Here is a 13766-nt window from a genome sequence, read left to right as displayed (position 1 = left end):
TTTGCAAATATCTACAGATGATGTATAACTGCCCCTTCTAAAATAATTGCACCATTTAAAATTGCAATCAGAGCTAACATTTATTGAGTTCCTTCTTTTGTGTCAGGCTTCGAAAACTAATTTTTCTATATAATGTATACTTGCAATGTTTAAACATTTTTTTCTGAAATAAACCCTGGGCATGTTTTGAAAATTAAAAAGCACAGTAGGGCTGGGGCACCTGGGTAGCTCAGGCGGTTAAGATTCTGAGTCTTAGTTTCAGCTCAGGTCATGATCTCAGGGTGGGGAGATCGAGCCCCGCATTGGGCTCATACACTGGGCAGAGTCCACTTCAGATTCCCTCTCCCTCTGCCCCTCCCGCTCGTGCTCTCTCTCTCTTTCTCTCTCTCTAAAATAAATAAATCTTAAGATAAAATAAAAAGCACAGTAAGGCTTAGAATAAAAAGCTACAATTCCTTGCATTTCCCTTCTACTCCATCCCTACACCCCAAAAGGAAGCTCATTTAACCCACTTGTACCTTTTAATGCATAAAAATGCTTGCACTGATGTCCTTTGGTTATGAATTTGAGACATTAGCCCCGGCCCTCCTGCTGTGACAGATGAGCTGCTCCTCCTCATAGGACCCCCCCACTGCGCCCGGGGGGTGGGGGGGGAACATAATGGTTTCCCAGATTTTGACACCGCATCTCCTTTCGTGAGCTTTAAAATGGAGTGTGTTTTACTGCCTTCTTCATTCTAATGAGCAGCTTTAATAATTAAGAAAATGTTACCTCTCTATTTGGGGGAAAGGTTTTAACTGTCTTACCTCATTTTTGAGAAGCAGAGTGTGTGTGTCTGCAAGAAAGTACAGTCAGAGGCCCTCAGCCTGTCATCGGGGTCACCTGAGGGGGTGGGGGGAGTGTGGGCTTGGTGGGGCTTCGAGAATTTTGTCCTTTTACCTGATGTGCACATTCTTAGATTTGGGGTTTATTTTTTGTTTTGGGCTTCTTTGCATGTTTGTTTGTTTGTTGTGGGTTTTTTTCTGAGATTTTTATTTATTTATTTGAGATAGAGCAAGAGCAAGAAAGAGAGAGAAAGAGAGAGAGAACATGAGAGGGGTGGAGGGGCAGAGGGAGGAGAAGCAGGCTCTCCACTGAGCAGGGAGCCTGACACGGAGCTCAGGGTTTGATCCCAGGACCTGGGATCACGACCTGAGCCAAAGGCAGGCACTTAACCGACTGAGCCAGGCACCCCTGTTGTTGTTGTTGTTGTTGTTGTTGTTGTTGTTGTTGTTGTTTGCAAAGGATATGTCTTACTTCTTAATATGTTTTATTAAGTAATTTTAAAATGTTTTAATATAAGAGGCTTCTCCTACCTTACTTTTCACAGATGCTATCAAAAGAAGGCAAGATGACACAGGAGAAGGGAACAAGTATTAGGAATGAGAAAAACCATTTGCATATAAGGATAAAATGTGCTTGTTCACTAGTGAACAAGGAGATGATTTTAGACCCATTAAAATGATCATAAATGAAAGGATAACCCACTTTGAGGAGCTCTAAGTGGGCCGAGCAGTCCCAAACTAGGCCAGTCTGAAGCACAGTAGAGCCAAAAGGGTAAAAGGGCAAAATTAAATTGAAGAGGCCATTTTTGTTAATAGAATGAAAATGGAACCAAAATTAACACTTGAGTCGGAGATTAATACGTGGACATAGTGTTCTCATCCTCAATTCAGTAACGCCTTCGCACCTTAGGGTCGGACTCCACACATTCATTGGATTCAGGGTATCAGCATTCTGTTGTTTGGCTTCTTTAGGGAATCAGCTCGTGAGACTAAAAATGTACCATGACAACCGTGTCACTTAGCTCCTCTGACAATTTAATTAGACCTCCCTTTAGATTTTTTTTCTGGAAAATTATACATCATGAAAAATATTTTAATGGAATCACATGCTGACAGTATTTAAGGAGATTTAATGCTTCAGTGTGTGGAGACCCCCCGCCCCGGGAGGCGACAAACCCTTTAGCAATCCAATGTTCATGCTTCCATCCACCACTGTTTTAAATTCTGATCCCTACAGAGTGTCCATAATCAGCCATTCCCGCCGTACCCGAGGCCCTCCAGCCACGGCCCACAGCACCTGCTGCATAGGCTGCCTCCCCGCCCAGGCCAGGGGGAGTGGGAAGGGAGGTCACCCCCCCAGATTACTTCCTTCCACAGCGGCGCAAGCGACACAGGACCGCTTTAGGTGAAATCGTAAGGGGAGGGGTCTCACCTTTGGATTTGGGGCCTTTGTAGCCCCAGCCCCAACCTTGCTAGGTCCTTCTGCTGTATTCTCCACGCAGCCGGCTGGCTGTCGGGCATAGCGGGGAGAGCCAGCCTTTGCAACCAGGCTGCCGGGATCGGACTGTGCCCCCCACCTCTCCTCCATAGCTCTGGGCAAACTGCACCCCAGTTCCCAATCTGTAAAACAGAAATAATAGTAGGACCTATCTCATAACAGTAAAGATGCAGGAAAGGCCGTGAACTGTTCTAGTCCATACCAGCGAGGATCAGTGCTCCCACTGGCCCCCCGTAAAAGTGCAATCACACTGCTACAGGCCAGGAGGCAGAAAGGAGGGTTAGACCTGGGGCTGGGCTCAGTAGAGTTTGGGCGGCTAGAGGGAGAATGCCAAGAACCATGAAGGCAGGGGGACCAGTCAGGGAAGATCAGAGGTGACCCCCGTCTTAATTTCAAGTCCCATACATGATGGGGAAAACAAGATCTTTGTGAATCCAAATAACGGCCCCACTTTCTGGCCCTACAGCACTGAATGAAGAAGTCAGCCACTTTGAAAAGCGCAAGGTGTTTATTTTAGTATCCACGGTGATGACCTGGGCGCGATCCAAACCCCTGGACCCTGTAAGTAGTGCACTAACTTTTCCTTTTTTGTTTTTAAATAAAGCTTTATTTATTTATTTGAGAGAGAGAAAGTGAGTGAGAGGGGAGAGGGGCAAAAGGAGAGGGAGAGAGAGAACCCCAAGCCAACTCCCCACAGAGTGAGGAGCCCAACGTGGGGCTCAGTTCTGGGACCCAAGATCATGACCTGAGCTGAAATCAAGAGTCAGATGTTCAACCAACTGAGCCACCCAGGTGCCCCTATACTAGCTTTTCCTTTATGCAGCCTTTCACCCTGAATACCTTGTGATCTGTGTGTGGAGAGAACTTTCTACAGTGCACTGTGTATTCTTGGCCTCCTGAACCCTATCCCATAATAAGCATTTAGCAGAAATCACCAACTCTAAGCACACTCAATTCTGAGGGGCCTCACTGTGTTATGTGCCAGTTAGGAAGGAAAAGATAAATGATACCTATTAAACCGTAACCATGCTTACTTATCACTTAGACTTCTTATCTGAAAAAGCTCTCTTTTAGGAGTATTGAGACCTCTATTTCTGTCATACACCTTCTCATGCAGAGATGAAAAGGAGAAAGGACGCCCCACAGAGCTGTTATAGGAACCCCCAAACCCCTTCATCTTCAGAGGCCAGGTGTGTGACTCACCCCTACCTACTGTCTTTGTCCACACAATAACTCAGTAGGAAAGCTGCCTCGTGTCATTTCCTTCCTTTTCCATAAAGTGCGCGGTTATTCCTCTGCAGGAGAGTGTGGACTTGCAGTCGGTCTTCCGGGGCTGTTGACTTTCTTTACTGATATCAGATGGACCTTTGCCATTCTGCCCCAGTGCCTTCGTGCCCGTGAACCACCTTTTCACTCTGGTGCTGAATCACAGAGCAATCTTGTGAAAGACATTTAGAAAGGCAGTTCAATGAACAGGTGCAGTGCCTGATTCCATCAGAAGGGATAACAATATCAGTTGTGCTCAAGGTCACCCAGGTGCCAGCAAGGACGGCGTCAACACTTCCTGGCTGAGCACCTCCGTAAGAACCCACTGATCGATCGCAAGGCACATTCTCACTTCAGAGCTCAGAATGTGGGGAGGGAAGGGCACATGTTAGAATCAATGGAATACATTCCTTATCAGGAGGAAATATGTAGGGACTTACCACACATTGCGTCAAAGGCCATTTGTTTGTTTAATTGTCTCTCCCTTGGTGAACTGGGAGATCCTTGAGATCAGAGACCTAAGGTTTTCTGTCCTTTTCTCGTAAAGTTCACTCACCCACTCCATCTGGTTGCCGTCACCTCAACGGCCAAGCTGGTCATTTGACTCCTGTTCTAGTTTCTTCCTTCAGACTGTCCAGTGAAGTGTCTGTTACAAAACCGTCATTGGTCACTTGACTGGCAGCTGGCCTGCCAGACTGTGCTCACTCCTTCAGTTATAAACTAACTCGTACTGAATTCAGCAAGATGGGAGTGTATTGGCTCATAACTGGCAAGTCCGAAGGTGGACTTCAGGCACAGCTGGAGCTAGAAGCTTAAACAATGGCTTCAGAGCTCACTACTCTCTCTCTTCTGTTGCTTCCTTCCTTCCTGAGTAGTCTTCATTCTCAGGTAGGCTCCCCTCCTGCTGGCCCCAGCAGCTCCCAGGCTTACCTCTCCAGAGCTTCAATTCCCTTGTTCACTTTGGTGGTCCCAGGACTGGAATATGCTATGAGTCCAAGTGTTGGGCCTAAACTTGAGCCAGTCACTATGGCCAGGGGAACACAGAGCTCGGGTGGTGGGCCAGGCCTGGGGTTATATACTCACTTCTAGAGGCAGGGAGGATCAGTCCCTAAACTGCGTGGGCTGAGAGTGGAGAAGAAGTGGGTCCCCCAGAAGAAAATATAGGGAAATGGCTGCCGTGTTAGCTCCTATGTCCTGTGGTACGTCTGTATCCTCTCCCTGTGGTTCTAACTTATATTTCCTCGACAGCCCATGATGGCTTGAAGTGAGGTTTACGAAAGTGTAACTTATGTAAAGTACAGGTGACCCTCTTTCCTGGACACTAATGTGAGTTTTGACAAATGCACACGGTTGTGTAACCACCACAGCAGTCAAGACAGAGAACCAATTTGGGGGCGTTTCCATCACGCCCCAAGATTCTCTACCCCACACCACACAAAAGCTCACTTCCGGATGGATCATATAATTAAAAGTAAAAGCCAACACTTTGATTTTTTAAGAAAAATTAATAGAACTTGTAGAGGAAGAGTTCTTAAACAGGACCTAGTAATGCTAAATATGACCCCCAAAAATGAGTAAAATCAACTGCAGTGGAATGAATGAGGTAGTTATGGATGAAATGATGCTGTGTGTGAGATTTGCCTTCGAAATCACCCCGGGGTTGAGGAAGGAGATGCAGGGCCGAGAGGAAACCAGGTTCGCTATGCAGGAACCCGAATAGAATCTCGAATCGTGCGGAAACATCACACGAACCCAAACTGAAGGGTGTTCTATTAGAGAACTAGTCCATGTGCTTTTAGAATGGCAATAAAAGACAGAAAACCGAAGCCCTGCTCCAGATAAAGATGAGTGAGACATGGCAGTTCCGGGCCAGACGGGATCTTGGGCTGGACCCTCTGCCGGAGGATAAAGCGCTATAAAGGACATCGCTGGGACAGCTGACGACGTTGGAGCATGGACTGTTGGTTGGATAAAATTATTTTATCAACATTAAATTTCCTGAATTTTATCACCGTATTATAGTTTCATGAGAGAATGTGTTTAGGAGATACGCACTGAAAAGTTAAGAGAAGAGGGGCACGGTGTATGCAGCCTGCTCTCAAATGGTTCAGAAAGAAAGAAAGAACGTGTGTGTGCTGTGGGGAAATATAATTAGGAGCAATGTCTTCACCCAACCCGGAAAATCCCTCTGCAAGCCAGTAGAGAAAGAAAACAGCTTTATTACTGAGCAAGCATTAGAATGGAATGTCATGCACGTTGTGGGCAGTCCGCTAAGAGATTCCAAAGATAGAAGGAAATCTCACCTTTTTCTGTAGCCAAGCAGATTCAGTCCATTGCATACATGTTTCCTGATAAACAATAACTAGTTTTTGAGTAAGGGGACTTGACAGCGCCATCTGTCACAGATCGTTCGTCCTAGATTCACCTAGTAATTTGGGTGGCCATCTGTGTTAGCTAATTGGGTTTATCCAGAGGAAAAACAAAACTTTCCTATCTTTACGACAGGAGGTAGTTCTGCAGCTGAGAGCAAGGTGTGCAGCAATGTCAGGCTCCTACCTTCCCGCAGAAACTGGAAGACAGGTGCTCTCTCCCTTAATGTTTACATTTCAAAGAGGTATCTCCCAGGTCCTTGAGAAAGACCTTTCTTGGTTAGATAGCTGGCAAGAGGCTTATTTTGCTTCTAAAAAAAAAAAAACCTCACGCACTTGGGGTACCTGGGTGGCTCAGTCAGGTAAGTGTCTGACTCTTGATTTCAGCCCAGGTCATGATTTCAGGGTCCTGGGACTGAGCCCTGCATCTGGCTCCGAGCTCAGCAGGGAGTTTGCTTGTGATTCTCTCTCTCCCTCTGCCTCTGCTTCCCTCTTCCCCACTTGTGTGCTTGTGCTTTCTCTCTCTCAAATAAATAAATAAATAAATAAAATCTTTAAAAAAAGACACACATTTCAAAGAGACAGAGAAAGAACTTACAAACTTTTTCTGAAAGTATAAGGCTCTGAGAAAAAAGGATGGGGGAGAAGCCTCTTCCCTCGTCAACAGGGAGAATTAAGCTTCTTATTTTTAATTTGTATTTGTCCTTAAGATATTCATACAAATAGAAAGAGAGATACAATGAGAAAACAATGTGATGAAATTTTAAAAATGAGTGGATCTGAGGGGGAAAAAGGTATAGGAGTTCTCCATATTGTTTTTGCAAACTTTCCGTAAATGTGAGATTCTGTCAGTGTGGAAGTTCACAAGTAAGTAAAATGTCGAGAAGCACACTGGGCGCAGAAGAAAGAAGAAAGGTGGAATTTCACTTGTCCCTGTTGTTGCTGTTGTTGCTGTTTTCAGATTTATTTACTTATTTGAGAGACAGAGAGCTGGGGGTGGGGGCGGGGAGGGGCAGAGGGAGAGGGAGAGAGAAACTCAAGCAGAGCACTGAGCACAGAGCCCCATGCAGAGCTCGATCCCACAACCCTGAGATCAGGACCCTGAAATCAGGAGGTGAGCTGAAACCAAGAGTTGGACGCTCAATGGACTGCATCACCCAGGTGTCCCTCAGTCTCCCCTGTTTGAGGCACAGTTGCACTAATAGTCTAGGGTTTTTGTGCAAGTCACAAGTGACTTGTGATGATGAGTTGAGCTCAGCTAAATTTGTAAGGGCAGGACATGGGAGGATCTGATAAATGTGAGGCCTCAAAACATGGCTCTCTGTCACCCAGCCCCACACAAATACTGAATAAAACCATTTGAGTGCAACCCCTTAATGAGTTCCTTTAAGGCCTATGACTGCCTCCTTGCCCAGAGATGTTCACCATCCCAGTTGTGGTTACGGTTGGGAGAGGAAGTTCGAATATCTGTCCTCAGTGTCTGTCATAGAGATGACTGGTTCCCCCTTTTCTAGGGAAATGGAACAAACTGAGCCAAACCTGCTCTGAAGGACTGTTTGTCCCCCAAAAATCTAACTGAAGGGTGTGGGGCAGAGGAAGACTTTGGCATCAGTGGAAATCAGGGCTTTCAAGTTGCAAGTAACAGAATCTAGCTAGAGCTAGCAGACACAGAAAGAGGACGCTGTTGTGAAGATACAAGCAATGTCTTACAAAATCCATGGACAGAGAGCCATCAGGCCGTAGAGGTTGGGGAGCTGGGCAGACCCTGTGCACCTGTCCCCCTGCTCTTCTCTGCTTCTGCCTTCTCGTCATCATCCCAGGAAATCTTAACAACCTGGTCCGAGGAAAGTAGGGGTCATTAACAAGATATGTCAAGCTGGAAAAAAATCATTGTGAACTCATGACTTTAAGAAAGACAGATCTCTGGGGCGCCTGGGTGGCACAGTTGTTAAGCATCTGCCTTCGGCTCAGGGCATGATCCCAGCATTCTGGGATCAAGCCCCACATCAGGCTTCTCCGCTAGGAGCCTGCTTCTTCCTCTCCCACTCCCCCTGCTTGTGTTCCCTCTCTCGTTGGCTATCTCTATCTCTGTCAAATAAATAAATAAAATCTTTAAAAAAAAAAAAAAGACAGATCTTCAGCTCTGTCATTATGAAAAAATGGCAGCCCTCCTGGGCCTCCCTGAGACACAATTAATTGTTCATCCCTAACGCCACTTTTTGGTACACTAGCTCCAGGACACTACGGAAGGTACTGGATTCGTGTTTCGGGTCAGTAAAAACCTGGGTAAGCCTGGAACGTATCTTTGGTGCTAGGAAGCTAAGACATTTTCAGAGATGCCATGGGCAGTGCTGAGAGTCCAAGGAGGGCTCCCCAGTAGCCCAGTGGTGAAGGGTGAGCATCAGGAAAATAATTTTGCATGCTGGGCATTTCCCACTGCCCTTTCAGATCCAGTCTCCACTTTTCTCCACCCTGCTCTGGTCTGACAGGCTAGGTCAGCAAGCAAGCTTGCCCTCTCCTGCCCACTGGGTTTGATTTTATTTATTTCTTAGAGAATGAGAGAGTGAGCGCAAGCACGAGCAGGGGGAGCAGCAGGCAGAGGGAGAGGGAGAAGCAGGCTCCCCGCTGAGCAAGAAGCCCGATGCGGGACTCGATCCCAGGACCCTGGGATCATGACCTAAGCCAAAGGCAAATGCTTAACCTACTGAGCCACCCAGGTGTCCCAATAATGCCGTTTTTAAACTCTCCTCAAATTACCCACTTTGTCCTGCTAAGACGCCGCCTGACACATTGTGGTTAACTGAAATCCATTGAGTTGGTGAAAAGCCATGACGTCATTATACAACTCAAAAGAGAAAGGTGAGCTTGGATTGGTGTAGACACTGCTGGTCCCCTGGCACCCACCCCCCTCCTCCGTCTTCCTTGCCAGCAGAGTCCTGATTTGCTCAGGATTTGCCCATGAGAGCCAGGGAAAGGGGACGCTATCCCCAGCTCCAGGGGGAAAGCCTTATGAATCCAAATGAACCGTGATGGCCCCATTTCTCTCACCAATGATGAGCTAAGGGGCAGGCATGAAAGCTAATTCCAGAATGCCAGGGAGTAACAGCCAAACCCCAGACACGTAGAATGTCTTAGCCGTGGTGAAAGTTTATTCCTTACTCGTATGCAACATATGACAGGTGTTCTTGATGAATGAGTAAGTGTCCTCCCAACTCTGATTTGGGACCCAGGTTCCTCCCACTGGATGGCTTGACCATCTTCCAGAGTGGCCTCCAGAACCATTATGCAAGTCTACATCAAGCTTGGGGACTCGGGGTAGAAGGCACAAAAGATCACACACGGGAAGCTTTCCAAGCCAGGCGTGGAAGACATGTGCATCCCTTCCTAAATCCCTTTGACTAAAACCCAGTCACGTGGCCACACCCAACTGCAAGAGAGCTGGCGATATGTCATCTAGCTCTGCACCCAGGAAATCAGCGTGGTCCAGGCGTTGGCACAGAGAGAAGTCTGCCAGGAAACCTCTGTGAAGGGCTCGTCCCTGATTAGACGATGCAACCTTCTTTCTGGGGATACTGTCCCCTCGGACATGACACTTGGAACTAACTGCTGCTGTCAGTCTTGCTAGGAGCCCGAAGAGGGAGGGCACACCCCAAGGGAGAGAGAGCCGAGAGAGCATCAGAGGAGCAGAGAAGCCCATCACAGGGCACCTGGAGCTACCCTGGCTCTTTTGTGTTGTTTTGTTTTAAGGAGGCCCCACACCCAACACAGAGCCCAACATGGGGCTTGAACTCACAACCGTGAGATCGAGACCTGAGCCAAGATCAAGAGCCAGACACTTACCAACTGAGCCATTCAGGTGCCCCTGGAGCCACCCTGCTTCTGATGTTATTTTGGGGAGATAATGAATCCCATCAGTGTTGAGGCCATTTTGAATTTAGTTTTCTGTTCCTTGTAGCCAAAAGCATCCAAACGGATACAAAACTGTATACAGGGTGTTTATTTTTATTTATTTTTACTTTTATTTTTTTATTATGTTCAATTGGCCACCATATAATACATCATTAGTTTCTGATGTAGTGTTCAGTGATTCATTAGTTGCGTGTAACACCCAGTGCTCATCACAACACGTGCCCTCCTTAATACCCATCACCCAGTTACCCCATCCCCCTACCCTCCAGCATTTTTTAATACAAAAGAAGGGTAAATATAATAGAATATTTTCATTTGTATTTGTTTTAATAAGTGGGAGAATCTTAATACTTATGGGGCCTTTTTCTTTAGTATCTGTTTTATTTTTTTAAGACTTTAAAATTTTTTAAAAAATTTATTTACCTAAGAGAGAGAGAAAGTGAGGCAGAGGCAGAGGGGGAAGCAGAGTAGGACTTGATCCCAGGACCCTGGGATCATGACCTGAGCCGAAGGCAGGCGCTTAACCAGCTGAGCCACCCAGGCGCCCCCAGTATCTGTTTTAAAAGTATAGCTATGTGTTTGCTTTCTTATGTGTGAGTCAAGAGCGGTGACCGTTACTCAGCCACAGAGCTCGGAGGAGAAAGGACTGATGTGCTCTGATAGTCTCACGGAAGGTCCAGCAGGTGTGCCACACAAGCAGTCAAACACAATGACCAGTGGAAAAGCAGGCCCAACACCGTAGTACAAGACAACAGATTTCACCCAAACAGAAAGGGGAGGACCGCTCTGCAGAGTCAGTTCTTCACCTCCCGGAAGGATGAAGCCCCTAAGCAAGCTGACTGAGCGTAGTGAGATGTTACCAAGGCAGGCTACGTTTCCAGGAATGCTTCCGGCCACCACTGTGTGACAACCAAAGATCATGGATACACCGACAAAAAGCTGACTCATCATTTATTGGAAAAGCACAGATGCAAATAGTTACAAGGAACCAAAACCTCTATGAAAGAAACAGGATCAAAATATACTTCATTTGTCGTCTATTTGTAACAAGTGACATTTAAGGACTAGAGGGAACACAGCCCAGCGACCAGTAGCGAAGGTTCCTAGTGTGCAAGCCAGGTCTCTGTCCCAACCCAGCATCGGGATGACAACCTGCAGCCCAGGCTGGTTCCCATGGATGGGCAACAGTGCAGCTGGCCAGGGAGATGGCGAGCTTCCTTGCCCCTCAGTCCTGGGCTCAGAATGTCAAGGAAGAGGTTGACTGGCCATCAAAACCTGTGGCCAGAGAACCAGAGCACTGGGGATGTGACCATCTCTGCTGCAGCCACGAGGATGGAAGGTGAGGCAAATCCTAGAAGAGGGGTGCTGGGCACCCAGGGAGCCCAGGAGGGCCCATCAGGCAGGCTGCCCCCCCCCCATCATGACAGCTGGGGCTCTGGAGATGGACTCAATCCATCCCAAAGGCAAAGCCAATTACACTGTTGCCAGACCCCATGTGAGTGGGATCCCCAGATCTGGCAAATGCAGATACAGGATGCCCAGTTAAATTTGGAATTTAGAGAAATCATGAATAATGTTTAGCATAAGTATATCCCATGGGGGTATTTAAGACATACTTACACTGAGAAATTTTTTGTTTGTTTATCTGAAATTCAAATTTAGCTGGCTGTCCTGTATTTTTCTCTGGCAATCCTCCGTGTGAGCCACTGGGCATACTTTAGAGGTCAGCTAATCACATAATAGGTACTCATTGAGTGTCCACCACACCCAGAATTGAGGTGGGTTAGCTTGATCTTCTCCTGACTCTCTCCCAGTCTCCCTCCCACTGCAATACCACCATTCCAGCTGCTCCAGCCTCAGTGCCTGCCACCCACCAGCCAAACCATCAGTACATTGTGGTAACTCATCACCCAAAATGTGGCGGAATCCGTCTTGCTCTCTTTGTATCCATGGCGACGTTTTAGCCCAAGCCTTGGCCTTTACCACCCCCCACTATAAAAGCAGCCTGGTAACTGGTGCCTGCCATCACCTCCTTCCAATCCAATCTTTAAGGAACAGCCTAAGTGATCCTGTGAAAATATAATTCAGATCATGTTTTAGTTCTGTTTAAAATGCTCAAAAACCCTTCAGTGCCTTCTTATCCTCTTAGACTAAATGAAAATTTCTCAACATGGTCCACAAGCCCTGATCAACTGGCTATTGCCTGCCTTGTCCTCTACCAATTCCCAGCTTGGCCTTGGTCCTTTGGGCCCTTCCTGCCAATAATTGTGCCACTTCTGGTCCTCATCCTAGTGTTTTTGCTGTCTCTGATTCATTCCATGTAAACCCAGGACTCAAATGCTTTGGATTGATTATTGAACGTGGACCACTGTGATGTGGTTGAAAGGCTCCTTATTGAACCCTGTGTTTTAAAAATCTTCCTTCAACTACTAGGACCTCTATGTATGGATGGATCAGGGGAAGTCACTCTGTACCATGAGTCTCAATTTCTTCCTTTGATTTTCTGTAAGTTTTCATTTCCTTGTTCTGGAAGGATCCTTCCATGGATCCACACAGGAGGGTGAGCTGTGGAGGGAATCAATCAACATGATATGCCGCTCAGTGGACTGTGGAGAAATATTTTTCATCCTTGATTCCCAATGCAAATTGACATTTCACCTTATCTGACAGAAACTTGCATGTGGAATGCTTTTTCTAACAGGAGGTTGATTTAAGGGGAAAGGGCAAAGTGGAAAAGAGAAAAAAAACCCACAAGTTAGGTTAAAACATGAAATTATGTATGTTGCAAGAACTATTAAGAAATGGGTTATTAAAAAAAAAAAAGAAATGGGTTATTTTATTTACCCAAAGGATACAAACATAGTGATCCGAAGGGGCACCTGCACCCCAATGTTCATAGCAGCCATGTCCACAATAGCCAAACTGTGGAAAGAGCCCAGATGTCCATCGGCAGATGAATGGATAAAGACGATGTGGTCTATATATATAATGGAATATTACTCAGCCATCACAAAGAATGAAATCTTACCATTTGCAACAACGTGGATGAAACTAGAGGGTATTATGCTAAGCTAAATAAGTCAATCAGAGAAAGACAATTATCATATGATTTCACTCATGTGGAATTTAAGAAACAAAACAGGATCATAGGGCAAGGGAGGGAAAAATAAAATAAGATGAAATCAGAGAGGGAGACAAACCATGAGAGTCTTAACTCTAGGAAACAAACTGAAGGTTTGGGGGTGGAGGATGGGAGTGGGGGAGGGGGTAACTGGGTGACGGACATTAAGAAGGACACGTGATGTAATGAGTACTGGGTGTTATATGCAACTGATGAATCCCTGAACTCTACCTCTGAAACTAATAATACACTATATGTTAATTAATTGAATTTAAACAAAATAAAAATTTTTAAAAAGAAATGGGTTATTTAATATCTTTAAAAGACATTTAAATTTTTTATTTTGCCTAAGGTAAGTATAAATGATAACATTTGGCTAGCTAAAACATTTTCAAGGGAGTTGAATAACACTGGGAAAAGTAAGCAGTAGCTTTTCAAATGCTTTGTTTGAACTCTCTGGAACACAGTCGAGCCAGCATTTGGGGCTTAGAAGTTTTATGTAACTCTATGTTTTATGTCTCAGGTCTGGCTTTTTGTCTTTCATAGGATGATTCTGAGATTCCATTTACTGAAGAGGATTATCGAAGAAGAAAACACCATCCAAATTTTCTGGACCACATAAATGCTGAAAAAATGGTTCTCAAATTTGGAAAAAATGTAAGTCTGGAGTAGTAAAGCAGCTAGGGTGAGAGAAGTCCTTTCTGAGGCAGCGCTCGGTGCACACGGCCAGGGCTGGGCTGTTCCATGTGTATCTCAACTTCTTACACGTCTCTGTGTCT

The 13766-nt window shown here is 45.9% G+C and overlaps 1 protein-coding gene across 1 annotated transcript in view; it reads left to right on the top strand.

Annotated features, from left to right (window-relative positions):
* Nucleotides 1-13766, top strand: part of AK7 (adenylate kinase 7) — a 56188-nt gene that overhangs the window by 10422 nt on the left and 32000 nt on the right. The window contains exons 4-5 of the mRNA XM_026515339.4: nucleotides 2789-2883; nucleotides 13534-13644. Of these exons, the coding sequence (XP_026371124.3) occupies nucleotides 2789-2883; nucleotides 13534-13644 (206 nt within the window). The remainder of the gene's footprint in view (nucleotides 1-2788; nucleotides 2884-13533; nucleotides 13645-13766) is intronic.

Source organism: Ursus arctos, unplaced genomic scaffold (genome assembly GCF_023065955.2).
Source record: "Ursus arctos isolate Adak ecotype North America unplaced genomic scaffold, UrsArc2.0 scaffold_25, whole genome shotgun sequence".
Taxonomy (NCBI): Eukaryota; Metazoa; Chordata; class Mammalia; order Carnivora; family Ursidae; genus Ursus; species Ursus arctos.
The sequence above is the reverse complement of the archived record's forward strand: the minus strand, read 5'-3'. Positions and strand labels throughout refer to the sequence as shown.